Below are 27,447 nucleotides of genomic sequence, written 5' to 3' on the forward strand. Positions count from 1 at the left end.
ATGATGCATAAAGGGTAAAATTTCCCTTTAGAAACAACTTCTCAAATTAAGTAATTATCATATGAAACTAAAAATGCATAATGATCAAATTAAGTACCTATCTTAAATTCCTGTAAATAAAATAATTAAAGCTATGAAAATGCAGAATATCAACACTCAAAATTCTTCTTAATCATCTTCTTTCTTGAGGCAAAATTGTTTGGTCCAATTTATATGGACTTTCATTTGGTTATGCAGTACATAAAAAAAAAGTAAATAGAATGAACAAAAGAGTTGTATGCACCAACCTTAAACTACAATTGAAAGTCAATATTTAAGGTATAAAACAACATAATTTATGAAGAAACACACTGCATCGAAAGTTTTTATGACACTTATTTTTATTATCGTCATCTTCAACTGCATCTCACACGCATACAAAGTTCTTCAGACTCCATTCATACCAACCATTTGGGAAGGGGAACGATATTGTGTGCTTAGAGAAAACGGTTAGAGATAAGTGATATGAATTTGTTAAGCAAACTACTGAACAAAATCTTAGATACACAAAAGTTATCAATGGCAAACAATATCAGTAAATATAAATTGTGCAAGTGAAGTTTTGAGCCATGGCAGTTGGAACCATGACAAAATTGTTCTACAAAAAAATTCACTATGACCTGAATTGATTTTGCATCCCATATATAAAAACATTTATTATAATTAACTATCTAATTGAATTTAAATTCAAATTATATTTTATAGATTTTTTTTAAGTAAAAGCATAATAAAAAATTAGAAAATAGATAAAGTAGTTTGAAAAAATTTAACAATGTCACATCTTCTTCTTAAAACCTAGTTTTATATAAATATATAGAATTTAGACCCATAGATCAAATTAAATTTAAAGGCTAAGATTTTTAAAAACAAAAAACAAATCCTAAAACACTCAAAGAACCTGTTTGATATTGTGACTAAAAAATTGTTTTCTGCTTTTATAATAAGTAAGGGTGTTGACATTATTTCAATAGAATATTCTTTAAAAACAAAATTACAGAAAACATAATACTTTGAGAACACTAAAATGTTATTTTTATAATTTTCAAGTTTTATTTTTTTTAACTTTCTCTCACATTACTTTTTATATCATCATTTTTACTTATCATTTTCTCTCATATCACTTTCTTTCTCATCACTTTCTCTCTTATAACTTTTTCTCTCACAAGCTTTCTACTCATTTTCTACATTAAAAAGAACACACATTTATGTAGAAACTAATTAGTTAGCATATAGTATAACAAGTTGTCATATTTAGCAAATTATACTATTTAATATACTACATTCAACAGTAACTTTTAAATGAAAAAGTATAATCTATGTTTTAGTCACCCATATTGTTTACAAGCAAATAATAGATGTTTTTTGATTAACCAAGCAAAAAAGGAACTTAAAAGTTACTTTAGAATCTTAGCAAACAATACACATTTTTGGGAATCTTAGCAAGCAATACACTTATCGGTAACTCATAAGATTTACGCTAGAATTTTAGTTACTTTTTATTTTTATTAACTAAATAGAAAACAAAAAACTGACTTGTTTAAGACATTATATGTTAATTTTTACATGTATGATAAACACACTTTATAATAACTCATTAGTGTTTTAAAATAGATTTGAAGGTAACAAAAATGTATCATAAATAATAAGATACCATAATATAACCTAAAATTTAAGCTATGTTTTAAGAAGTAACTAATTAGTATCTTAAATTGTTTCAAAAACAACGGAAATGTAGTTTTAAAAAATCAGCCCTCAGAGTTTTCTTTCTTTTTGCATGCTGAGTTGGTAAATGCCCATTTTTTTTTTATAGAAATCAAGCCAACATTTTGTGGGAATTGTGCCTAATCTTGGGTATATTTTTTTTCTTAAAATCCGGTGTACATTATTTCTAAATTGAGGGTATTATTTTTATAATGGGCAGAGATTTTTGTAAATAAAAAAAGTGTAGATATTTTTATGAATAAAATACTTTTTTGGTTGCTGCATGTAATTATTCCTAAATTAAAGTTATTTTTGTAAGTATATATTTTCATAAATACACATGGATGATTAGATTGTAAGTATTAAAATAAATCTTATATTTATGATGCACTAAATATATCTATATTTTTTGGACAAGTTACCACTTATATTTTTATTATTTCCAAATACATCATATTACATCATAAAGAGAGAGAGCTGTTTTCTTTTTTCTACTTTAGTTTCTTATATTATATGACACAAAGTATATTTAAAAGATTAAAGTGATATCTTTACAAAATAGAAAGGCTAAAAAATGGTATAAATCCAATTCATGTCCAACAAAATATATTAGGCTAAAATCCGATCGTAAAAGTGAGAAAAAAACAATGCAGTGAAATTAAATGACATTGTAGTTACTCGGCCGAATTTTATTAGATTATAGACCGTCAAACCAAATTTCTATTGTTCATTTTGGGTTATTATATGTGGCCCGCTTTACCTATCAGGGGCTCTGCAAAACCCCAAATTAGGCGGCGTCGTCGGATACATCAAAGCCCAGAGCCACAGCCCCAGCCCCCGCACCTCACCAGCTCACCTCTCCTCCCCTTGTTTCTCCTCCACCTTCTCCCAACCCAATCAAAGCTCAAGACCCAAAACCGCGAACCCAAATCTCCTTCCTCAAAATTGCACCACTGGTATGTGAGAAAGTCTCACTTCGTATTCGTATTCCCTTTCCGCTTCACTTTTTGATTCATTTCTAAGCTCGAATCTTCAAATTTTCGTCCTATTAGGTTTGTTTCAATAATTCTTTTCTGGGTTTTGTTGCATTTATTGATTGGCTCTAAATTTTGTTGTTCCTTCGTTTTATATATTGATAAGTATCATCTTTTATCCCATGGGTCTCTTTCCCTAATAGGGTTTATGGGGTTTCTTAGTTTGTGTTGTTCTTTCCTTGGTTGTAACCATTATTGGTTTTTCTGTTTAAAGAATTGTGCTTTCGAGGTTTTTTGTTTGCTTAATATATTTGTCAAACGTTAACCCTCTTAAATTGAACGGTAATTTTAGGCTGATATCCTCTAAATTAATTTGGGGGCATCGGAATCGTTAATCTTTTCTTTCACTTCTCTCTCAAATAACCTTGATGTAAGAAAATTTAGTTGATAAATGGTCTGGTTGCAGTAGCAGTTGTTACGTCCCACTGGCCACTGTAGTTTCTCGTCTACGAAAATGAGGCAATAGGGAAAGCTAGTGAATTTTCTCTTTTGTCGTTTGTTAAGTGTTTTTTGAAGTCTTATTGGCAATTTGTTCATTTGAACATTGTTTATCGTCTTTTATTACTGGAGCAATCCTCCTAAGCTTAAGTTTATATTTGTTATCAGCTAGTATTTAAGTATGTTTTATTGAATCTTTCTTGGTTTCAGTTCTTTTTTATGCAGGTGACATAGGAGCAGTAGCAAGTGAGATATTGGATGATAAAAGCTGGGACGTGAAAAAGTCATGGCAGAAGGCACAGAAGTCGATGAGCGGGTGGATTTTGATGATGAAAATTACATGGAAGAGATGGATGATGAAGCTGAAGAGCAATTAGATGAAGATGGTAGTGATGGAGAAGATGAGGAAAATATGGAAGAGAATGCTGAAGACGCACATGATTCTATGAATGGAGCTAGTGAGAAAGAACAATCACCGGATGCCGAAAGAAGCCACATTACTGCTGAATCTGTGGAAGAAGGTGAAGATAAGCCTGTTTCTCCAATTGACGAAGAAGAACAAGAGAAGCGCGCTCAACTTCTTGCTCTTCCTCCTCATGGGTCTGAAGTTTTCATTGGTGGACTTCCTAGAGAAGTCACAGAGGAAGATCTGAGGGATTTATGTGATAATATAGGTGACATTCTTGAGGTAAAATATGATTTCTTGCCCTTGTGAATTCAATATTTTCTTTATGTTGGTATTGGTAATGATGGGGTTTTGATTTAGTTAGAATTTGATTCTATTTTTTAATTTTAATTTTTTGCAGGTAAGGTTGATGAAAGACAGGGAAACTGGTGAGAATAAAGGTTATGCCTTTGTAGCTTTTAAAACAAAAGAGGTTGCACAACAGGCCATTGAAGAGTTACACAGTAAAGAATTCAAGGTAGTCATGATGCCTCTTTCTCTTTAGACTTTTAGGTTTTTTCCCCATAAATATTCTGGGCTAAATTCTGCATTGTTTTGTAAGTGGTCTAGTTTGGTGGTAATTTTACTATTCATCTCTGCAGGGTAAAACATTAAGATGTTCGCTTTCTGAAACCAAACACAGATTATTTATTGGTAATGTTCCAAAGAGCTGGACAGAGGATGAGTTTCGAAAAGTTGTTGAGGAGGTTGGTCCAGGAGTTGAAAACATTGAACTAATAAAGGTAAACTCTTTCCATGTTCTTCTCTCTATTCTTTGTTTTACTTTCATATGAATTTACAGAGATTGGTGGTGATAAATACTAATTTTGTTTATTCATCTTTATTGCTTAATTACAGGATCCTCAAATTCCAAGCAGAAATCGTGGTTTTGCCTTTGTCTTGTATTATAATAATGCCTGTGCCGATTATTCAAGACAAAAGATGTCAAATTCTAACTTTAAGCTGGATGGAAATACTCCAACTGTTACCTGGGCCGACCCAAAGAGTACACCTGATCAGACAGCTGCGGCACAGGTGAAATTTGATTAAGATAACAGTGATGGAATTTTGAAAGTATTTGTAATTGCTACAATCTTTACAGGTTTAAAAATGTTCTGTGAATGAACAAGTCATCTTTTGTTAAGTTAGTAAATAGACCTCGTGGGGACTAGCCAAGCAGTATGCTAGAGTTTCTTGGCTCCCAAATGTTTAATGTGGTGCATGCTATGTATTTAATTATTTAACTTGCTTTTTGATTCTCAGGTGAAGGCTCTTTATGTGAAAAATATACCAGAGAATACTACCACTGAACAACTGAAGGAGCTGTTCCAGCGTCATGGGGAAGTGACAAAAGTGGTCATGCCACCTGGCAAAGGTGGGCAAGGCAAGCGGGATTTTGGTTTTGTCCATTATGCTGAAAGGTCGAGTGCTCTAAAGGCTGTCAAAGACTCAGAGAAATATGAAATTGATGGTACTTTCTCTGGTGATTCTGTTAGGTTCAAACTTAAAGATAATTTTGGCAGAACCTGTATATTACAAGTTACTCCTACTGGTTTTGGATTCAATACTAGGGGATTTGGACGCCTTTTGATTTACATAGATTTTAGCTTTATTTAATGAATTGATATTGAGAACAATTAATAGGAAATTGACCTTAAGGATTAAAGGTAAAATTCTTTGGTTTTACAAGTGAGCTGAAGGGTTTTATTGGGTTATCAAACTATGCTCTTGTTTTTTTCCTTGAATGTTTTTGGACGGGCATAGGATTTTCCAACATCTGAACTGAACCTCCTCCTTCCTTTGAAATAATTATTATACATTGAATTTACTTAATTCTGTTGAATCCGGTCTGGATTTGAATTGCAGGCCAAGCTCTAGAGGTTGTCCTTGCCAAACCTCAGACTGATAAAAAATCTGATGGATTTTATTCTTACAATACTCCACCACATGCAAATCATCTTCCCCACCCAGGCTATGGTGGTTTTCCTGGAAATCCATATGGTACTATAGGGTCTGGATATGGTGTTGCTGCTGCAGGATTTCAGCAGGTACCTTAAAAGTTATCTTGGCTTGTTTTTCTTTTGTTTTAACTCTTGAGTTTGGTCTTGGCTGGGTCCTTATTCTGATTTTTTTTAATTGGATTGGCGTACATGATAAACAGCCAATGATATATGGTCGTGGACCAATGCCAGCAGGAATGCAAATGGTACCGATGGTTCTTCCAGATGGTCGAATTGGCTATGTCCTGTAAGTTGTTACTCAATATTCATCATCAAGTCATTTTCCATCTCTTAAGAACGTTTCTCACAGTGTTGGGCTTGTGCAGTCAGCAGCCAGGTGTACAGATGCCCACTCCTCGGCCTAGACGAATGGATCGGAGCAATGGTCCAAGTGGACAGGCAGGAAGAGGAGGAGGCAGTGGTAGCGATGAAGGAACTCGTAGCAGGAGATACAGACCCTACTAGTGGTAGCTTACTATTTCAGCTTATCTTTGCCTTTTTTTTCTGTTATGTAAAAGAGATGTGTTGTGATTGGATGATGATCCCTTGAAACAAAATAACAATCCCACCCCCTTTGGTCCCTTTCCCAGAATTTAAAAAAAAAACAAAAAAAAAAGGGTCGTTAGGAGTAGGAAAAAAAAGAGGTATCACAAGTTAATGTTGGTGGTGTCTCAATGACAGGGACAGGCTAGGAAGTATGATTATATGTATTAACTTATCTGGTTGTAATGCTTTTTGTGTTAGCATTTTTTTATTGACACCCATCAGAGAAAAGCATTGATTCTTATTGCCTGTGCCACACAATGAGACAACTCGCATGTTATACTTCACCTCTCTTTTTTCGTTTGCTTTTTCCTTTTTCCTTTTCTTCTTCGTGGAGGCTTAAAAGGCCAAATATGTTGGATTTGTGAACCCAAAAATTGTTTGTAGCGGTAGTAGCAGGGAATGACATTGCCTGTGTTGGTGGCTTAAATGATCTTCCTTCTTTGGAGTAAGTAAACACTTTTAGTGTCTTCTTCCTTTAATTTTAAAAATTTTAGTCAAAGTTTTACGCTTTGGTAATTTAATTCGAGTATTTTTTTTCCTATCTTTCAATTAATTGAGTCTAACGTGTTAATTCTTTAATAAAACACTTAATTTCAAAAGTTGTAAGTTTTATTATTTTTTCAGAAAAATTGATAATGTATAGGAAAATATGGTTGTACTCTTCAAAAATTGAGTATTTTGTTCAACTTCAAACATTTAGTCTCAACTGGAATGTATAAATCTCGTAGAAACCAAACAATTTGCCAAATTCTCAAAGTTAAAAAGCCAATTTCTAATCGGTTTTTAATGCTATAGTTGTCGAGGTGAGTCTCATAGTGAATTATGTGTCGTTGAATTTATAATCGGATTCGCAAGTGGTGGTGTGCATTCAAATCTACACATAAAAATACCATATTTTAGGGAATCTCAAAGCAGTCCTCTTATCAAAAGTGAAAAGCTACTTGCTCCCTATTTGGCCAAAATTAAAAAACGTGATCGGAGTTTGGCTAATTAGGCCAATGAAAATATATCATTAGGACGAAGCACCAATACTCTTATCTAAATGGCTATGTTTTCGTTCCAATTACATGATACTTCTGGTCTGGTCTGGTCTGAGCCCACCACTCTTAAAGCAAAATATATAATAATGAAGAAAAATGTATTAAAGATGTGCCTAACACATATTTAAGTTGAGGAATGATAAGTATACTCAAAATATACACCTAAATATTACTCACAATATACAGTGATTTGGTAGTTTAACCTAGCCAATCACATTTATTAATATTTGAGTACATCTTTTGGGTGCACATATGAGGGTAATATATCAATAAAACAATATTTATACTTGCTCCTGTGTGCTTCCTTGTTGCCGATGTGTTACTTGTTTGTTATCTTTGTTGGGTCATTGCGTACCATTTACCTTGTTGTATGCTTTGTGTTATGTAGACGTTCCTAAGAATGACTTGCTTTGTACTTGCTCATACTTTGTTATTGCTCGTTGCATGTCCGAGATATGTATGTGGCTAACCACTGAGTTTGTTTGCCTGTAGGTGTGTGTTGTAGGCTGAGTTGCTAGCTTGTAGAGTCTGCAAGTGCCGCACGTTCCGTCTAACTGGAGTACCCAAATAGCCGGCCCGTGACAGTTGGTATCATTACCCTATTTAGCTATTTAGGTTTCCTAATTTTCTTCATCTCTTCTTTGTCTAATGAATGTGGCTACCTTATTCAACAAAACTCTACCGCTGACTTTAGCTCTCTACATCGTTAGTGTCGAACTCCAAAATTTTATTTATTTTTTACTTGATATTAATCAGAGCAAGTAAGGGTCATCTAAAATATTCTCAACAACCAAAACCAAACAATTAAAAAGTTTCAATGGCCAAATAAACCTACACAAACAAAACGATGCATGGTTGTTGAAGTTTGTAATATTATATTACATTATAGGGAACACAAATAGGTAATTCTTATTTACTTCGTCTCGTAAAGCTCCTGAAGACTCTTCTCCAACTCATCCAACTTGGGACCCCACTCAGTCTTGATGCACAAGGGTCGAACATTACTGTAATCTCCAGCAAGCTCTTCTTCCCTGTGACCGCTCACAGAGGATAACCCTTCTCTGCTCATAATCATCATCATCTTCTTCTTCTTACTCTTACTCTTACCACTCACCCTGTTCTTCTTGGCGGCTGCTTTCTGCATAGCCCAAAGCACATCCGACCCACTAATCTGCTTCCCATCTTCTTCCTTTTTCTCTTCTCTTTTGAGCATTGGGTTTGGATTTGGAATTGAAGCAGTACTGGTGGTGGTGATGGGTTTGGGATTGGACTGGAGAGCTGTGAGTATGGTACGGCCCAAGCCACCGACGTCGTTTTGGGGTGGCTGAGAATTGGCCGAGACGGCGCGAGGCGTTTTGGAATTGGGGTGGAGGAGATGGAGTTGTCCGGGTGGGGACACGTAGGGCAGTGCCCACATGGTAAGGTAATGGTTTCTGGTTGAGATTTGAGAGTGGGTTTTGGGGATTTTGGTGGCCACGCACACCTACACGCACACGCAACCAAATATGAACCGCCCAATGGGGCAAGACAAGTGGCCTAAAGGCCTTTGCTTTGCTTGGGTTTGGGTTTGGATTTGGGTTTGGGTTTGGGTTTGATTAAGATTGATCAGCTGATGATTTTAATGTGCTACACCCCCAATTTCCCCAAAATGTATTGCAATAATGACACCCACTATATTTTAATTTTATTTTATATTAGCAATGATTAGTCGTATTAACTCATGTTGTTATTTGAAGTCATGCACCAAATAATAATGACTACCTTCGTCTACTTTGAAGATATAAATGCCAAATGCTAACTTTTTTTTTTTAACTCTTTCTATCACTTTTTATTTTAGTATTTGACACTTGTGTTATAATATTTACTATAATAGATTTTATTTTTATTTTTATAAATAAAGGGTATAATAGAAGCTATATATCATGATTTTTAAGCTTTGAATTATATATTTTAGGGAAAAACTCCAGGGAAGTGGGTTGGTTTCAGATTACCAAATAAAATGGCAATTTTGACTAGGGAATATCCGACCTTCCTCTCAAATAAGTATATATATATATATAAATATTTATACTCCCGTTACTATTTTTGTAGTTTTTGAATCTCTAAATGTATGACTTTATTAAGACCGAGTCCAATAAATTTTAGTGTCCAACTACCATATGTAAGCACATGACCCTTTGAGGGGCATAAGTTCGAAAAAGCTTACACAAAAATGTCACCCTTTCTTTTCCTTTGACCATTCAAATCATGATGACTCCCAGGTTGGGTTTAAGACCTCTTTGATTTGCTGGCCTTGTTGTGTAGAGTGGTTGTGAGCAAAAGCTTATGTGTTGGTTTCATTGCTATTCATCTTAATATATTCATTCATACCCCACAAAATAAAATTAGTATGCAAACTTTTCGTTGGAATAGAATAAAAAAAATTGCCGACATTAAACCGTTTTACAGTAGTGCTAAAATAAATATCTAGAATGGTTTCAAAAATACCAGAAATGCTTGGAATATTAGCACAATTACCATAAAATTACTAACTTCGAATTTCTGCTCAATGTAAATGAGTCCTATAGTCAATTCTTTTACTATTAAATTTTAAACAAATAAAAAAATTGTGTTTCTATATGTTTCTGTATAATATATCTAATTGTCATAAAATCTATTTTTATTCGAGTATTATCAATTTTTGTAGTATTTTTTTCTTATTGATTTTTTTGACATATCTTATTCATTCTTCATTTCACTATATTCTGTTTAAAATTTATTATTTTTCATCCAAAAAAAAAATCGCATATAAAAACTAACAATGCTTCATCTTAGGGCATGCCTATTTTCTTGTAAGAAAATAATATAGGGTATTTTTTTGTATGGAAGAAAAGTTGAGAGAGATGACTTACTGCTTAGTTTATAGAATGATTATTAGGATTTTCTCTCTTTCTATTCTTTTTACTGTTCCTAAATTGTATATCTTTTTAACCTCTTTCTTATTAAACAAACCTATTATAAATATTAGGAAATTTGATAGTGGATGATAGTTTTAGCCCCTATCTGTAGATGCACTTTTGCTTACGATAATGTATATTATAATTATTGTAGGCACTTTATTAATTTTCAATTTTTTTTAATACTTTACAATGCGGAAAACTAGAGTTCAAAATTATTAGTTGCATACATATAAAAAAAATACATGTGCAATTGATTGTTTGAATCATATTTTAAGCATCATAAATTATTCAGAATTTCCCAAAAACTAGTGTGATGCTTGCTATAACTACAAAGTACAATGTTATATAGAAAACAATTGAGATATAATTTTTCTACATGTCAGAAACAGAAACACTCCTACCGATAGAGGCTAAACTGACACCCCTACTATAAAATTCTCCTATGAGTATATTCATATTTTCACTCTTTTTTCACAAAATATAATAAATCAAATAAAATAAAATCACAAATTTATACAATTTTTGCGCAAAATTTCCACGCCTCCCCCAACATTATTGTTATGCTAAGTTTTGAAGAAATGAAGACATTGTTGAGAAACTGTGAAGTTCAGTTAAAAATTAATTTCCTCAAGCATGTAGTGCTTTATAAATTGTATTAAGACAAAGTGGGACCGGTTTTGAATCAAGGTGAACTACGTTACTATGTACCTAGGCTACGTATAAGATCTTTCAATTTTTTAAATTTTAAATAAAAATTAATTACAATTATTTAACATGTTTTAAAATTAAAGCCCTTAAATTTAATTTTACTAAGGGTCATATAATATAACAAAATAAACAGATTGCATAACGTATTGCACTGGGTTGGAAGAAAATCTATAATGATGGATCTTCTCCACAAAATTTGCATAATTATAGCATTAATATATTAAATCTATAAGAAGGTTGTAGTTTAAATGGATCCAGCGATGCGAAGCTATCACTGCGTTTCTCCTAAAAAAACCTCACTACGTGGACATTTATTGATCAAATTAATTTTAATATTTTATCATATAAAGTAACAACTATGGATAAAATAATAATTGTATAAATTAAATTTTTTTTTAACAAAATAAATGAAAATGAAGAAGATTTTGATATCCTTTCAGGAGTTCTTCTCTCTATTTTTATACCAAATATTCCTTAGAGAAAACTTTCCGTTGCTTCGATCGTTTAGAATTGTAAGGAAACCAGGTGAGAGTTTTTAGCAGATGCCATAAACATACCAAATTGTTGGGTTTGGTTTTAGCTTAGCTAGCTTCTACATCTTATTTTGTCTTTCTTGCCTAATAAGTCTAATACTATGTTTGGTATGGAGGAGAGATAGGTGCATGGAGAGGGGGCTACATCTTATTTGTCTCTTTTGCCTCGTAAGCCCTATACTATGTTTGGTAGGGAGAAGAGACGGGTGCATGGAGAGGGATGGTGATGGAAGAAGTTGAATCACTTGTTTGGCAAGAGAGAAAAATGAAGAAAAATGAGAGATAGAGAGGCAGGGTGGAAGGATAACTAAAAGCATACTTATTTTTTTATGTTTGAATGATTATTATATAAAAAAAAATTTATTGAAAAGTTCTTTTTGAAGTGTTTGGATATCAGTAAAAAATAATCTTTTATAAGTAAATTAGGAATAATAACAATTATACTAATTTAGAAAGTATATTCTCAAAAATGATTTTTTTAAAAAAGTTAGAAATACTAGCTTTTATTTTTGGCAAGTGCTTAAGTCCCTCACCGGACTTAGTCCAACAAGTGGGACCCAAAAAAATTGTCAAGTGTCAAGCTATTGAATTATTTGGTGTTTTTATTATTACATGATTTTACTTGATGAGCCGGTGATGTAAACCGGTTGTAAAAAAAAATTGAATCATGGTCTGAAAAGTATGGGCAAAATAGTAATTTGCAGGTAAAAAAAGTCTACAGTGGAGGGCAATAAGGTAAAATTAGTATTGTGTTCAAACATATTTACGAAATTGGGAAAGTAATGTTTAAGGGTCACTTAGTAATTTTTAAAGGAGTAGTCATGAATAATGTTGCATGTAAAAGTAATGAATTTACAGTAACTCATCTGCATATAAGTAACATTTTGATGTCAGTAAGTAATATTAAATAGAGTGATTAGTAATAACATAATAGCTGAAAGTAAAAAAACCGAAAATAATTATTGTTTGTTTTTTTGTGAGTAACAAATGAATTGTCTTAGTGAATATCTCAGTTTTGTTTGACTTGTTTAATGGTTAGAAGAATGAATTACCATTGATTATGTAGCTTTAGGTTGTATAGTTAATTTATAATGAATTTTGGCCATTATATGGTATTTGGTATTTGGTATGTAAGATTTTCCCTTTGCATAAGTTATTTTATAATCTCCTGATGTGTAACACAATTAGAGTATAATAATAATAATACCACTAAACGTACCATATTTAAGTTATAATATTTGTATGGTTGCTCGATTAGGAGTCACTACTTCGTTAAAAAAAATGTGATTAAAATATTTCTATCATAAATGGAGACTAAAAATGTAATCTCATACAATATAAAAAGATGATCAATTGATGAATCATTCATACTATACTTTTGTAACTTCATTTGACTTGTACGGTGAAGTACATAGATTTAAATTGCAAACCACATTGGCGGCTTAGTTGACGAGGAAATTAATTATTTGTTATTGATTGCATGGAAGATGGAGTCAAGTAATTGGGATGTGTCGATTGTACGAATATGTGTTATAGTAGAACATCCACAATCACGGTTGTGTAATCTAAGCTTTGAATTTACAAAATTATAGTAGGACCCAATTAATTTTCCAATTGTCAAGTTTTGAACAATTGTCATCCCGCGTCAATTTTGTAGTAATGTAATGTGTCTATTTTATTTGGTATCATGAAAAAATAGCAAATTGATATTCGATTAGTGACAAATTTCACCTGTTGACCCTTAAAAGTTAACATTTTCGAGATTTTATTGGTACAATTATTTTTGTCTCTAATATAGCCATTTTATGCAAGATCGTGATGAACTATAAAATTGGTGTTCGAGTAGTGATAAAGTTACTGTTGGACCATAAAAAAAACTATTTAATATTTTAGTACTACGATTAATAATCTTGATCAACAAAAGGTAAAATAAATTTATTTATTTATTTTAGTGTTACTTAAATTAGTGGTATGATTATTAAATACATACATTATTTATTTTTATTCAAGATTATTTTTGGATGTAAACCTTATATTTAGAAATCATTAGCAAAATATATTTATTAAATATTTAAACGTAAGAAATTGTTTTTCTTTCCTAATTATCTAATTCAGTGCACACACTCCTAACTTATATTAAATAAATTTATGTATTTCAAATAATTACAAAATCATGAATTTAAGTACTATAGAAATATAGTAAAATTATATTATATCTTAACATATTCAATTAAAAATATAAACAAAGTTATTAAATACAAATTTGTCATACAAAAAATAAACAAAATAAAACAAGATATACATTTATGAAAAATAAAAAAATAAAAAATTTCTTGAACTCTAAATACGTAGCATAAGCAAATCAAGAAGAAACATATCAAATTTATTTTTTACAGATTTATACAAAAATATGTTATATATTTACATGTAACTACACTGCTTTTAAGTGTTTCTATAATTCTTTAGTACCCAACTTTAGATAGAAAACAATAAGTTGGTTAAATATTTGGGTAAGTCTAATATATATATATATATAGAGAGAGAGAGAGAGAGGTATAACAACTTTTGAAGAGAAAGTTACATTTTGGAAATAAAAGTAACAGGTAACAAGTTGCTAAGAGTAAAAAAGTATATTGATGTTTTTTCATACAAAAATATTCATCTCACCATTAAAAGAGAATCTTCAATTATCCAAGGGTTAATAATTTGTGATGAACTTAGTCCCTCAAAATGAAGTGAGGGACTAAAGAAGTGCCATTTATTTTTTACTCAAATATTTTCAAAAGTATTTATTTAAATTCTAAATGCTAAAAACAACTTAAAATATACTTAGCCCAAATCTCTCTCCTTACCTTAAAAATCCAATCCCTCTATTTTAGGAAGGATTGAAGAAAAAAGTAAAATAACATATATTAAATACCATAATATCCTTTAAAAAGTAATCAATATTTATATTAAAAAAAGATAATATTGTAATTTTATTAATTAATTTTCTCTTTTTCCTTCCAATTTCAATCATAATACCAAACAACGTAATGAATATCAATCATCTCCATCCATCGATTCTCCATTATTCCTAAACTCTCGATTTGTTCTACTCTCCTTCATTTCTACCAAACATAGAAGAATAAGACAATATAGAGAGAATTAGAGACTAGCCAAGCCACTTTTCTCCGACTTCTTCTATGTTATAGTTATATTTACCTTCTCTTTTCGGTATCACTTTCTAACAAACTCACAGGCTTCTTTGTTAGCTGGACAAGAAACAAGGAATGGAACAATTCAGTCCTTTTTTTGGATATTTTTAAAAGATTACTCCACATTAATGTCCAATCTCTAAAACAAACAATTCACTAGCTTTACAATTATGTTAATTAACCCAATATATATAAATATATATATATATATATATTAAAAGGGATGTTAACCCAGGTATTCTAGATGGTTAAAATAATAATCTAAAATTTAATGTAGGTTTATAGTTCCCAAAAAGATAATTTTTTTTATTACAATTATTTTCATAATATATGGTAGTCGAATAATTTGATTCCAATTCAATTGAACTCCATAAATAATGAGAAATGCTAAGGGACTAACACCATAAAGATGTGTTATTGGTGCAATCTAATATCAAGTCTTACATATTTGAATTTAATAAGTATTATGAGTTATCGCTAACCAACCATAAGGTGTCACTTCATGTGTGAAGTTGTGCATAACAAAACTCATAAATAATAAGTTGAGTTGAATCAAACGAGTATAGTATTAGGAAAATCTTATTATTATTTTTTTAATGAGATGACTGTGCAACAAGATACTTCATATATTTATATTTATATGATTTGTCTTTTGTGATCACTTGTGATATAAATAGTTAACAGTAATCATCTATTTTATATATAGGTTGGGCCACGTATGTAATAATTTTGAGAATCATTGAAAATAATCACCAGTAATAACAATCAAAGAGTAAATTAGGCTGAAGAATAAGTGGGGAAGTAGAGGTTAGAAGATGAGAAATTAATTTTAATAAATGCAAATTAACTATAGACTGTTTTTCTTATGAACACAGCCATTTGTATCCGCGATATTTGAAAACGAAGTTCCAAATAATAATTAAAGCCTCTCATTGGGGCCAATACATTAACCAAGCCATATAAATATATAACACTATAAAGTGAGGTAAATTTTTTTATATTAATTTTAATAAATTTAAATTAACTATAGATTATCTTTCTTATGACCCAATATTGTTTTTTTACAGTATTCATTATAATTTCGGATATTTGCAACTAAAGTATTAAAATTTTCACTTTAGTACCAAAAAAAATTTTGTAGTGAAAGTATCAAAATATTATTTTTTCTTGCATTTTGGTACCAACCGTTAAGTTTGACTTTTGACTAGTTAATAGCCACATGTCGACTAAAGATTGGTCCACGTTTTGGTACTTTCCCACCAAAATAAACAAAGTTTTGGTATTTAACACAAAGTTTACGTACTTTAAACACAAATTTCTCTTATTTAATTTTTAGAAGACAAAAGTAAGTTTAAGGATTTAATTTTATTTTTATTTTTAATACAGATTTATTTTCTATTTTAATTAAAATAGATTTCTATTACATTTTTTAATTTTAAAAATCAATTAGCATATAGTTTTTTTTTTATATTTTAAACTATATTTTAATTTAAAAATTATTCTAGGATTTGAAAAATGTAAAAACCAAAATAAAAATAAATGATTTTTTATTATGCTCAAAATGCGACATCCAACAATGCTGGTTGTAGTATAAATTAAAAATATATTTTTAAAATGAAAAAAAATATTTAAAATCTAGTTTAACTAAAATAAAAAAATAAATTAATAATATTAAATAAAAATTAATATTAAATCCTAAACTTATTTTTGTCTTCTAAAATAAATAAATAAAATGTGGCTAGAATATCCAAATTTTGTGTTTATTTACTGCTAAAATACTTAAATTTTGTGTAAACTTACAAATAAATACCAAAACTTTGTTATTTTGATGATAAAAGTACTAAAACTTTGACCAATTTTTAGTTGATATGTAACTATTTACTGATCAAAAGTTAGACTTAACGGTTGGTACCGAAATGAATATTTCGGTACTGGTCAAGAGTTTACTATATGAATATATTTATCATTTCTCCAATCACAATTTAATAAGGGACAAATCTTGGTTACAAGTCCCAATCAAGTTGCATGTTTACGAGGCTTCTGCCCATTAAATCCGATCAAGGATATTTATTCGAAGTGGAAAATTTGATTAAGACTTAACTATACCTCAATGAGTCAAAATAATTCCTCAACTAAAAAACAAGGTTATTTTAATTTTTTTTTTTTTTAAATTCTTACAAAAAAATATATATTTTCTTAAAATCTATGTTTTCTTCATCATACCCCAAATCTATAGGAAAATTTCATATACTATGCAAGTCAATATACTTTAATTAAAATTTATGCCCAAATTAACGCTCATATCAAAAGTACGACATTTTATAAAATTTAGACTATATTGTCATTTTCATAACCATCTCACCTCTTTCTCTCTCTCTCTCTCTCTCTCTCTCTAACTCTAACCCTCTCTCTACTAAGATCGATGGCACCACCATCATCTTCCCAAGGCGGAACAACACCACTTCCCCACGCTGGCACCACCATTAGCATCATCCTCACCATTGTCTTCGCCACAACCTACCATCACTGAAGTACCACAATGAAGCTCTTTCTTCATTTTTTATTTATTTTAATGATGAAAAATTCAATCCAAAACTTAAACCCAAGAAGAGATTGCCTTTAAGACACTAATATATGGATTTCGAACACTTATGTATAAGATTTTTTTGTTTTGTTTGCACTTTTTTCCAAATATAAGCCTCTAAAAGTTGCAGAAAAATAATGTCTAGCGGTGCATTTATGATGCTTAATGATGCATTTGCGATGGTGCCTTGAAAACAAGATTTTGACAAAAAAAAAAAACGATGCTTAACAATGCCTACGCGATGTTTAACAATGCATTTACGATGCATATGTGATGCATTTGCGATGATGCCTTGAAAACATGGTTTTAGGCCAAAAATGATGCCCAACGATGTTTGTCAATGCAGTTGCCATGGTTCCTTGAAAACATGGTTTTTAGGCCAAAAATGATGTATAATGTTGCATATGCAATGGTGCCTTGAAAACATGGGTTTTAGGCCAAAAACTATGCCTAACGATGCATACACAATGCAGTTGCGATGGTATCTTGAAAACATGGTTTTTGGAAGGAAAAATGATGTCTAACGATGCATATGCGATATAGTTGCGATGATGGCTTGAAAACATGATTTTTAGCTCAAAAACAATGCCTAACGATGTATACACAATGGTGTCTTGAAAACATGGTTTTTAGGAAAAAAAAAAATCAAAGCGTAGCGATGCATATGCGATGATTGATTGAAAACATATAAATTTTAGGCCAAAAAATGATGCTTATTGATGTCTAACGATGCATTTGTGATGCATTCATGAAATCTTAATTTTTGGCAAAAAAAAAAAAAAAACTTACCAAAATAGGTCGAAGCCACCGCTGATTTGGAGAGTTTTCAAGCAAAAAATGTAATTGCAGTTTTTAGGGCAAATGGGCTATCGGGGGCGAAGGCCTTAATTAAATCTAGGCGTTAGCATCAGTGCCTACTGACAGTAATGGAAGGTTTGCGTCGATGGGGCACTGACGCAAACACACATTTTACTTAGGCGTTTGCGTCACTGCCCCACTAACACAAACACACATTTTACTTAGGCGTTGGCTAGTCCAAGTGCAACTCCTAATGTGAGTTATCCAAATGAATTACGAATGCAACCACATGCAACCTAAAGCAACACATGGCTAGTCCAAGTGCAACCCACTGTAACTCCTAATGTGAGTTGTCCATATGAATTACGAATGCAACCTAAAGCAACACATAGCTAGTCCAAGTTTAACTCCTAATGTGAGTTATCCAAATAAATTACGAATGCAACCACATGCAACCTAAAGCAACACATGGCTAGTCCAAGTGCAACCCACTGCAACTCCTAATGTGAGTTATCCATATGAATTACGAATGCAACCACATGCAAACTAAAGCAACACATGGCTAGTCCAAGTGCAACTCCTAATGTGAGTTATCTTAATGAATTACGAATGCAACCACATGCAATCTAAAGCAACATATGGCTAGTCCAAGTGCAACCCACTGCAACTCACTGCAACTCCTAATGTGAGTTATCCATATGAATTACGAATGCAACCACATGAAACCTAAAGCAACACATGACTAGTCCAAGTGCAACCCACTGCAACTCCTAATGTGAGTTATCCAAATGAATTACGAATGCAACCACATGCAACCTAAAGCAACACATGGCTAGTCCAAGTGCAACCCACTGCAACTCCTAATGTGAGTTATCCATATGAATTATGAATGCAACCTAAAGCAACACATGGCTAGTCCAAGTGCAACTCCTAATGTGAGTTATCCAAATGAATTACGAATGCAACCTAAAGCAACACATGGCTAGTCCAAGTGCAACCCACTGCAACTCCTAATGTGAGTTATCCATATGAATTATGAATGCAATCACATGCAACCTAAAGCAACACATGGCTAGTCCAAGTGCAACTCCTAATGTGAGTTATCCAAATGAATTACGAATGCAACCACATGCAACCTAAAGCAACACATGGCTAGTCCAAGTGCAACCCACTGCAACTCCTAATGTGAGTTATCCATATGAATTACGAATGCAACCTAAAGCAACACATGGCTAGTCTAAGTGCAACTCATAATGTGAGTTATCCAAATGAATTACGAATGCAACCACATGCAACCTAAAGCAACACATGGCTAGTCCAACAACTAAAAAAAACTCATACAAATTTTAAGCAACGTAATATAAAACTAACACAATATAAAAAATCTTATTTGCAACTAAAGCAACGTAAAATAATATTAGCTAATGTTTATTATTTTATGGTTTTATATTTTTAATATTTTAGCTAACTAGATGAAATAATATTCAAGATATACTAAATTATAACAAAATGATGTTTGTATAAATTTAAGCTTATATTTGAATGCTAATGTCAAATAAATCTGGAATGATTCACGTAGTTGTAGCACACAGTACCAAAAACTATATGTGAATCATATAAATATATATATATTATATATATATATATACATAATGATAAGATCTGATATGTATGTCATGAAGTTTCTTAATGGAGAGAAAGAGAGAATATTTACATGTATATTATTTAATGAATAGTGACAGACTAATGAGATTTTTTGTGGCTTGACATTGTAATTTTCTCTGATGAATTGTCTAGTGCAAACCGTAATTTTAGAAAAAAAAACTTTAAGTTATATATTTATGTTGACGCCGTTTTTCGTCAACAGTGAAAGAAGAGCACGAAAACAATAATCAGTAATGGCCAATAAAAATACGATAATACAAACGAGATTTTTACGTGGTTCAGCAGTTAAATCTACCTAGTCTACGAGTCTTTGTTATTAAACTTGAGATGATCTCTGAAAATTCTCCAAGGATGAATTCTCCAGAGTTTTCCCTCAAGATCACAAAAATTCGGTCATTTACAATGGTGTATGACCTCTCTATTTATAGAGAAGATTTCAGAATACTATCCCACATACTTTGAGAAGTTATTCTGTATATGCAAATAAATTAAATAGCATTAAATGCTTGCAATCCGATATACAAGGAAACGTCCCCTGAAGATCAGAGAGCGTATAACTGAACAAATAATATCCCTTGATTGTAGGGGATTTATAGTAATCAATGTAGACCGCGTCTCTTATAGATGACTCATTAGGATATTCAAAGTTATTATCATGTATCACCAAGGCCCTATTTACCCAGGTTTCTTATTGACTTTCGAGCTATAGCATCTTCCCGATGCCACATGACTTCGAGCTCATACGCGCGTCAGGCTCAGAGCCTTGATCCGAGGCCATCCCGAGAACAGATGTACTTCAGGGCCTATCTTTCGAGCTTGTGAAGATTTCGAGGCTATCATCTTCGAAGTCGTCTATGCTTCGCAGGCTCGATGCTTAGATTTCGGACATATTCCAGACTTTACGAGTTCATTCATTATGAATCCAGCTTTTGAGGTCACAGTTCTCATGGCTCGAAATCTGGGTGTAACAATTTATAAAATAAATTTTTAATTACCGTATAAATGAAATAAAATTATTTGATAAATGTATTAATGAAAGTATCCCTAAAATATATATTTATATCTTAAAGAATCGTAATTAAATATATTAAGGCTATTTATTCATAATAAAAAATATATATTTCTATCAAAATATGTGGAAAAATATAATTTTAAATTAATTTATATATCATATTAGTATTAAAACAAACAACAAAGTACTACAATGTTATTAATTAAAATAATAAAGTGTACAATTGGTATTAAGACAAACAACAAGGTATCAAAATGATATTAATTAAAAAATAGGGTACTAAATTAGTACTAAGACAAACTACGAGATACCGAAATGGTTGAATGTATAATAGCTTAAGAGCAATTCTAATGGTGGCTACCCATGGGTTTCCTAAAATGTCAAAGTCTTCCCAAAATATACCTTTTTTTTTATTTTATCTCTTATCCACATCACTTTTGTCAACATTTTCCATAAAAATATTCCAATGCTTAGTCACTATAAAAGTAGCGAGTTCTAAAAGAGTTTTTACGACTCGCGTGGTACGAGTCATTTATTTAAGAGCCTTAAAAACTGAGATTTTTTAGGACTAAAAATGTTTTAGGGCTCGCAGAATTGACGCAAGCCCTAAAAGAATGGTCGGAATAAGTGGCGGCGCCACCACTCCATGGTGCCCATTGGGTCTGATTCTTTAGTGGGTTTTGAAGCCCAGGATGCAAGAAATATGGTGGTGGTGGTGGTTCATCTTGTGGTGGCTTGAGGTGGTCGGAAAGTGGTCAAAAAGTTTGGGAAAACCCAAAATCGTTGAAACTTCGACAAGCCGTTTGAGGGCCTTAGGCCACGCGTGAGGGGCTAAGCTTCGGGGGTTGAGGGTTGAGGGGGGCGACGTGTGACAACGGGCAGCGACGGCAAGGCAGCCGTTTGGCCTTGGCAGAGACGAGCTAGAGAGAGAGGGAAGGAGCTTCGGGAGAGAGAGAGTCGAGGAAAGAGAGATAGTGATCTGAGTGATTTTTGTGTTTTTTTTTTTTATATCATTGAGTGATTGGAGGGAATTTGTGATTTTTTAAAATTCAAACTTTTAGGACACACATAAGATTTTAGGGCTTGCATCGCGTGTCCTAAAAATATTCTTTAAGGACTTGCAATGAGTGTTCTAAAAAGTCCATGAGGTGTTTGTTAAAAAAAATCAAACTTTTAGGACACACGTAGTTTTTAGGGCTCGCTCCGTGAGCTCTAAAAGAAATTCTAGTCCTAAAAAGTCCAACAGCTATTTTTAGGGCTTCCATCTAGGTGAGTGCCCTAAAAAAAGTGTTATAAAAGCTTGTTTTTGTAGTGATGTATTATTATTTAATATATTATTTTGTAATTATAAATATTATTACACTAAATTTTTTAAATTCATATATTAATATAAATAAATATTACATGAAATTTAAGTTAGACGGAATTTAAAAGTAGCTCATAAAATGACATAATCATAATTCATTAATCTAAATTAATTAAAAAAAATACTAATTAGAATGATTTCCAAAATTTGGAAATGGTAAGAGAACATGAGATAATTTTGAGAATTTGAAATTTTTTGGATAAATTGAGAATATTGAAAATTTGGATTTTAAAGATTAGTAGATGGAGAATTTTGAAAATTTTGATTGAATTGAGAATATTAAAAATTTGGATTTTGAGGGTTAATATATGGAGAATGAATGAATTTTGAAAAACTTAAAGGGTTATGTATAAAAATATGATTGTTAAATTTGAACATTATATATAATTTTATATATATAAAAAAAATATTGTTATCTGACAGAGACAACCTTCAATATTAATATTGCGTATGTGCTCTCCAGTGGTAATGCAACATTGTCTCTTATAATATAGAATATTAAAGTTGTTTTAAGGTGTCTAATACGAAATCCGATATTAATCAGCTACGTGAACACATGGTTCCGGACCAATATCCTCAACAAAATTCACCCATTCTTCTTCTATTAGCATTAACAACTCTAAGCCAACGATGTGATGAAATGTGGTCCTGGATGGCTGTAACAAGTAATAACCATCCCATCAGTGCCACAAATTCCCAACTATTTGGAAGCTCCACAAAACTGTCCCTGATTAATTAATCATTATTATTTGACTAAAATACATTTTATTCATTTTACTTTCTTTAAGAATAGTAGTATTTTAAGTGATATATAACTAACTATGAATTGAAATGATATATAACTAATTATGAATTGAAATTTGTGTGATCCAATATTAAAACTAAAAATCAAGTATTTATATTGTTTGTGTAATTTTAGGAGTAATACTCAAAACCAGCGTTCATTCAAAAACAAATACCATCGCATAAAATAATCAGATAATAAAATAAGGCCTTATTAGGATAGGTAGAATACTGTACATATGTATATATATATATATATCTATCGGAAATTTTCTATAAGGTTTCACTTTAAGCCCTACTAGTGGGGCTCTCAGTGTTCACAACTCGTGAACAGTTTTCAGCACGATTATTTTTTATGACTGTGTATATTGTAGCTCTTAGAATATCCTGCAAATTTTCAGAAAATTCCGAATAGTTTACAGCACCGAAAACTAGGTTCAAACATGTTGTTGCACGCATGACTAATTTTTTTTATGCGCGTGGAAAACAACATGCTTGAACCTAGTTTTCGGTACTGTAAATTATTCAGAATTTTCTGAAAATTTGCAGGATGCTCTATATAGTTACAATATACACGGTTATAAAAAAAAATCGCGTCGAAAACTATTCACGGATTGAAAAACACTGAAAATCTTACCGGTAAGACTTAAAGTGAAGGCCCCATTAAAAAATTCTTATACATATAAAGCTCAAATTGCAAACCTATCTCAATCCTGATATAAGAAGATTGTGTTAAGCATTTATTGAAAAATAACAACACATCAAAAGACAATAACAAATAGTATAACACCAGAAATAATACAATTGAATTATTTTTCGATTTTTCAGATAACCTTCCAACTTCTTTTGAATTATTTTTCTCTTTTTTAGCGTTATTATCATATTTATCAAAAGTACACTTCAGCATACATTAATAACAATAATATATATATATGAGCTGCAATTGATGATACAAACATATATAATAGTTTATTTATTTCTTAATTCTTATATATTATGGTGCTTCTCACATGTCTATTTTTTTCTTTCCCCACTTCCATGTTAATTAATTAATTCTTTTAAATATATATATTTTACAACCATATTATAGTTATTAGGTGATAAAATATAATACATCTTGAAACACGTTATTAGCACATCTAGTACATAATTAGTATACAATGGATTTTTTTTAAAGGCTTTTGAACAACTAGAGCAAGAATAGTTATAGCCACATTTATATAGTATGGCTGAGGATGTTGTATATAAATATATACTGTATATATATATATTCATGTGACTTCAACTCTAATATTTATATATAGTAACCGTTTCTGATGGAATTTTGAGGAAAGAAAATATGTGAAGTAATATGAGAGTAGTGACAAATTGGCACAAAATAAATAAAAATGAAAATACATTGTGATATATATATATATATAGTCTAGCAAAGACAAAGTAATAGATCCATTAATTGTAAAATAGTAATTTACGGATTCTAAACAAACGGCCACTAAATTAAATAGTAATATTTCACTCCTGGGTATCCCTGGACCACTTACGTTTGGCCACGTGGACATCCCTAACCAGTAACCACTTTAACAGGGTACCGGTCAATCGAGTCACTCCAGGGATTCCCAGTACTTTGTCCACCGGGAATGGCCCTGAGGGCCTTCCAAACCGCACTGTTACACTTAAAACCCGACCCGAAAGCGATTTGCCAGACCCGATCACCCCTTGAGACCCGACCCTTTGCCTCAGTGTAGGCCAGCTCGTACCAGAGCGAGCTACTCGACGTGTTCCCGAACCGGTGGAGTGTCATCCTCGATGGTTCCATGTGCCAGTCACTGAGTTGCATGTTCTTTTGCAACTCGTCCAGTACGGCCCTCCCGCCGGCGTGAATGCAGAAATGCTCGAAAGCCAGCTTGAAATCCGGTATGTAAGGCTTCACCTTGGAGTTAAATAGCTTTTTCCTGATCAGGGTCATGAAGAAAAGGAATTGTTCGGTGAAGGGCAGAACCAGAGGACCCAGAGTGGTGATGTTCGTCTTCAACGCCTCTCCGGCTACCGCCATGAGCTCACGCGCCAGCGAAACCCCGACATATCCTTTTTCGTCTTCCCTCTGGAAAACGCAGTTGTAGTTCCTGTCGTCGGCTCCTTTGTGGGTCCGCACCGTGTGGGACAGAACGTACTTGGACCGGGCACTGTCCCGGGACTTGTTCGAGAGGAGAACGGCCGCGCCGCCCATTCGGAAAATACAGTTGCAGAGGAGCATCGAACGGTCGTTACCAAAGTACCAGTTGAGGGTAATGTTCTCGGTGCTGACCACTACGGCGTAAGTATTTGGGTTCGCTCTAAGCAAGTCTTTAGCAAGGTCAACAGATATTAAGCCGGCACTACAGCCCATTCCGCCGAGATTGTAGCTCTTAATGTCCGTGCGGAGCTTGTAGTGGTTGACAATCATGGCGGACAAAGACGGTGTTGGGTTGAACAAACTGCAATTGACTATTAGTATTCCGATGTCTCTGGGTTTGACCCCTGTTTTGGCGAAGAGCGCATCCAAGGCGCCGAACATGACGGTCTCCGCCTCGAACCGGGCTTCTTCCATGTTGAGATTAGGTGGGCTAGACGTAATTCCACGAGGAAAGTAAGTCTCGTCGCCGAGGCCGGACCGGGTCGAGATTCTCTTCTGGTAATGGAGCGTTTCATCAGTGAAAGAACCGCTCTCTTCCGACCTCTTCAAGAACGTCTCAGTTGACATTTTGTGCTCATCGCCCGGTTTGTAACACGCGAAGTCCACTAAGTAAACAGGTCTGGTCCGCCTGGTCAAGTATAGAGCCAGTAGGAAGAGCAGCACGGCCGAACCGGCCAGTCTGGTCGCGGCGTCGATGCTTTCGAGCCGAACCGCTTGATTGGTCCATATCTCAGGAATTCGGTCTAGATTTAGACCGGTGATTTGAATGATTAAAGAAATTACGAGAGGAATAACAAAAAGGGACATGAGAATAGTGGCTGCGTTGCATGAGTAGCCATAACCAAGTCTGACGTACTTCAGTTTGACAGACTTTAAAAAATCCGGCAACCGTCGCCGGATTCTAATGACGGCCGACGACGAGTCTGTAAAATCCATCTCCGCCGTCAATCTCTCCTTATCCATGTCTATGCTATTATCCATTCTTACTTTTTCTTCTTTCCAACCCAATGAGCTGTTATTGTACAATAATATTGTGTGTTTAAATTTATAAAGAGAAATAAAAGAAGGTACTTTTCCAGTGTATAAGAAGCTCAACTATAAATACCCAACAAAAGCTGAAAATGAAAGCAAAGCCCTACACGTTTAAGAATAGTTTGGATTAGGAAGGTCTCTGAGAGAGAGAGAAATAGAGTTGGAAGCTTAGCTAGCTAAACCGTAGGAATGGTGAAGCTATATATAAATATATATGTATATATATTATAAACTTGAATGAAAAGCTGGAATATATATATAGAGAGAAGAGTTTTGTAATTAATGGCGAGTAGTTCCAAGAAGTATAGATAGCTCAACCACCATCAGAATGGTTGTGTTGTGGGCACAGATCATAATCACAACTCAACACACACCTATATATTTCGACTCAAGAATTTTTAGCCTAAAAATGTTTGTTATGTTGTGGTTGATAGATAAGTAGCCCTTTGCCTTGGGGTAAATGACTTATAATTACTGGCCCAATTAGTAGGATTTCTTTTCTTTCTAGAATACTTAATTTGGAATGGGAGTCTTTTTATCTTAAATTATTTATTTTTCACAATAATAATAATAATAAGAGAATAATATACCACCCAACATAAATTTACTTTTTTGTTTTTTAAAGTAATTATTCAAGTTAATTTTGTTAGTACATAACATATAGACTGGAAACTAAGAGAGAAGGGAGTTTTAAGGAATTAAATGTCAGAAATGGCCGGTGGGTGCAGGTGACTAGCCAGAAAGTAAGAATAAATGAATAGTCAAAGAAGGTAACCGCTAACCATCCAAATCCAAAACTCGTATAAAAAATACTGGTTAAAAGTATGACTTTTGGCCACGTTATATATCAATGTTATGGAGCTTAGAAATTTTATTAACAAAACAATATAAATATTAATATATTTATATATTTAATAGAAATTTGCTACCAAAAATATCACAATTTTAGCTGAACTAGATTAACTAATATATGCACAGCTAATGTTATGCATAACTTGTTTCCAGGCTAGGAGCCATTCCACAAGAGAAAGTCTCTCACGCATCATATTGACTTGCCACTATCAAGAAATCTCAATTAATTGTCATATGAATGCATTTACATCATATATATAAATATATTTAATTTTTAATTTTTAATTTTTGTATTTTCATGGTGGTGTGAACTTAGCCAAAAGCTTTCGTGAGCAGTGTATATAAAATTTACTCCAGTTTTGATATAGGTTTCTTGTCATTATCTATTTATTAAGTTTGAACCTTATAATTTTAATTGAGACTGATCATAACTACATCTCTAGAAGCTAGCAATATAATCAATCAGATATTAATTGATTAATTATGTACTATCACTAAGGCACATTATTTTTTTTCTTTTTAATTTTACTTGTAGATTAATTTCCCTAAAAAAAAAACTTAT

The 27,447-nt window shown here is 32.4% G+C and overlaps 3 protein-coding genes across 4 annotated transcripts; 1 reads left to right on the forward strand and 2 right to left on the reverse strand.

Annotated features, from left to right (window-relative positions):
• The first annotated feature begins 2,492 nt into the window (after nt 1-2,492).
• On the forward strand, nt 2,493-6,487 carry LOC133797428 (heterogeneous nuclear ribonucleoprotein Q). Of its 2 annotated transcripts, none has more exons than XM_062235323.1 (9): nt 2,493-2,696; nt 3,423-3,900; nt 4,019-4,135; nt 4,260-4,400; nt 4,516-4,692; nt 4,921-5,128; nt 5,524-5,705; nt 5,819-5,904; nt 5,984-6,487. In XM_062235323.1, exons 2-9 carry the CDS (start codon nt 3,499-3,501, stop codon nt 6,120-6,122), a joined length of 1,452 nt encoding a protein of 483 aa, XP_062091307.1. In that variant the 5' UTR covers nt 2,493-2,696; nt 3,423-3,498; the 3' UTR covers nt 6,123-6,487. The 2 variants fall into 2 exon arrangements, with proteins under 2 accessions (XP_062091307.1, XP_062091306.1); XM_062235322.1 differs by having other exon boundaries at nt 2,494-2,792.
• Nucleotides 6,488-8,021: 1,534 nt separating this feature from the next.
• LOC133797429 (uncharacterized) lies at nt 8,022-8,733 on the reverse strand. Its single transcript, XM_062235324.1, has one exon. The coding sequence runs from the start codon at nt 8,658-8,660 to the stop codon at nt 8,157-8,159; it is 504 nt and encodes a 167-aa protein (XP_062091308.1). The 5' UTR covers nt 8,661-8,733; the 3' UTR covers nt 8,022-8,156.
• A 15,476-nt stretch (nt 8,734-24,209) lies between these two features.
• Nucleotides 24,210-26,248, reverse strand: LOC133797430 (3-ketoacyl-CoA synthase 1). The gene has a single exon (XM_062235325.1). The coding sequence runs from the start codon at nt 25,980-25,982 to the stop codon at nt 24,390-24,392; it is 1,593 nt and encodes a 530-aa protein (XP_062091309.1). The 5' UTR covers nt 25,983-26,248; the 3' UTR covers nt 24,210-24,389.
• Between the last annotated feature and the right edge of the window lie 1,199 nt (nt 26,249-27,447).

The sequence above is a fragment of the Humulus lupulus genome, chromosome 8, assembly GCF_963169125.1.
Source record: "Humulus lupulus chromosome 8, drHumLupu1.1, whole genome shotgun sequence".
NCBI lineage: Eukaryota > Viridiplantae > Streptophyta > Magnoliopsida > Rosales > Cannabaceae > Humulus > Humulus lupulus.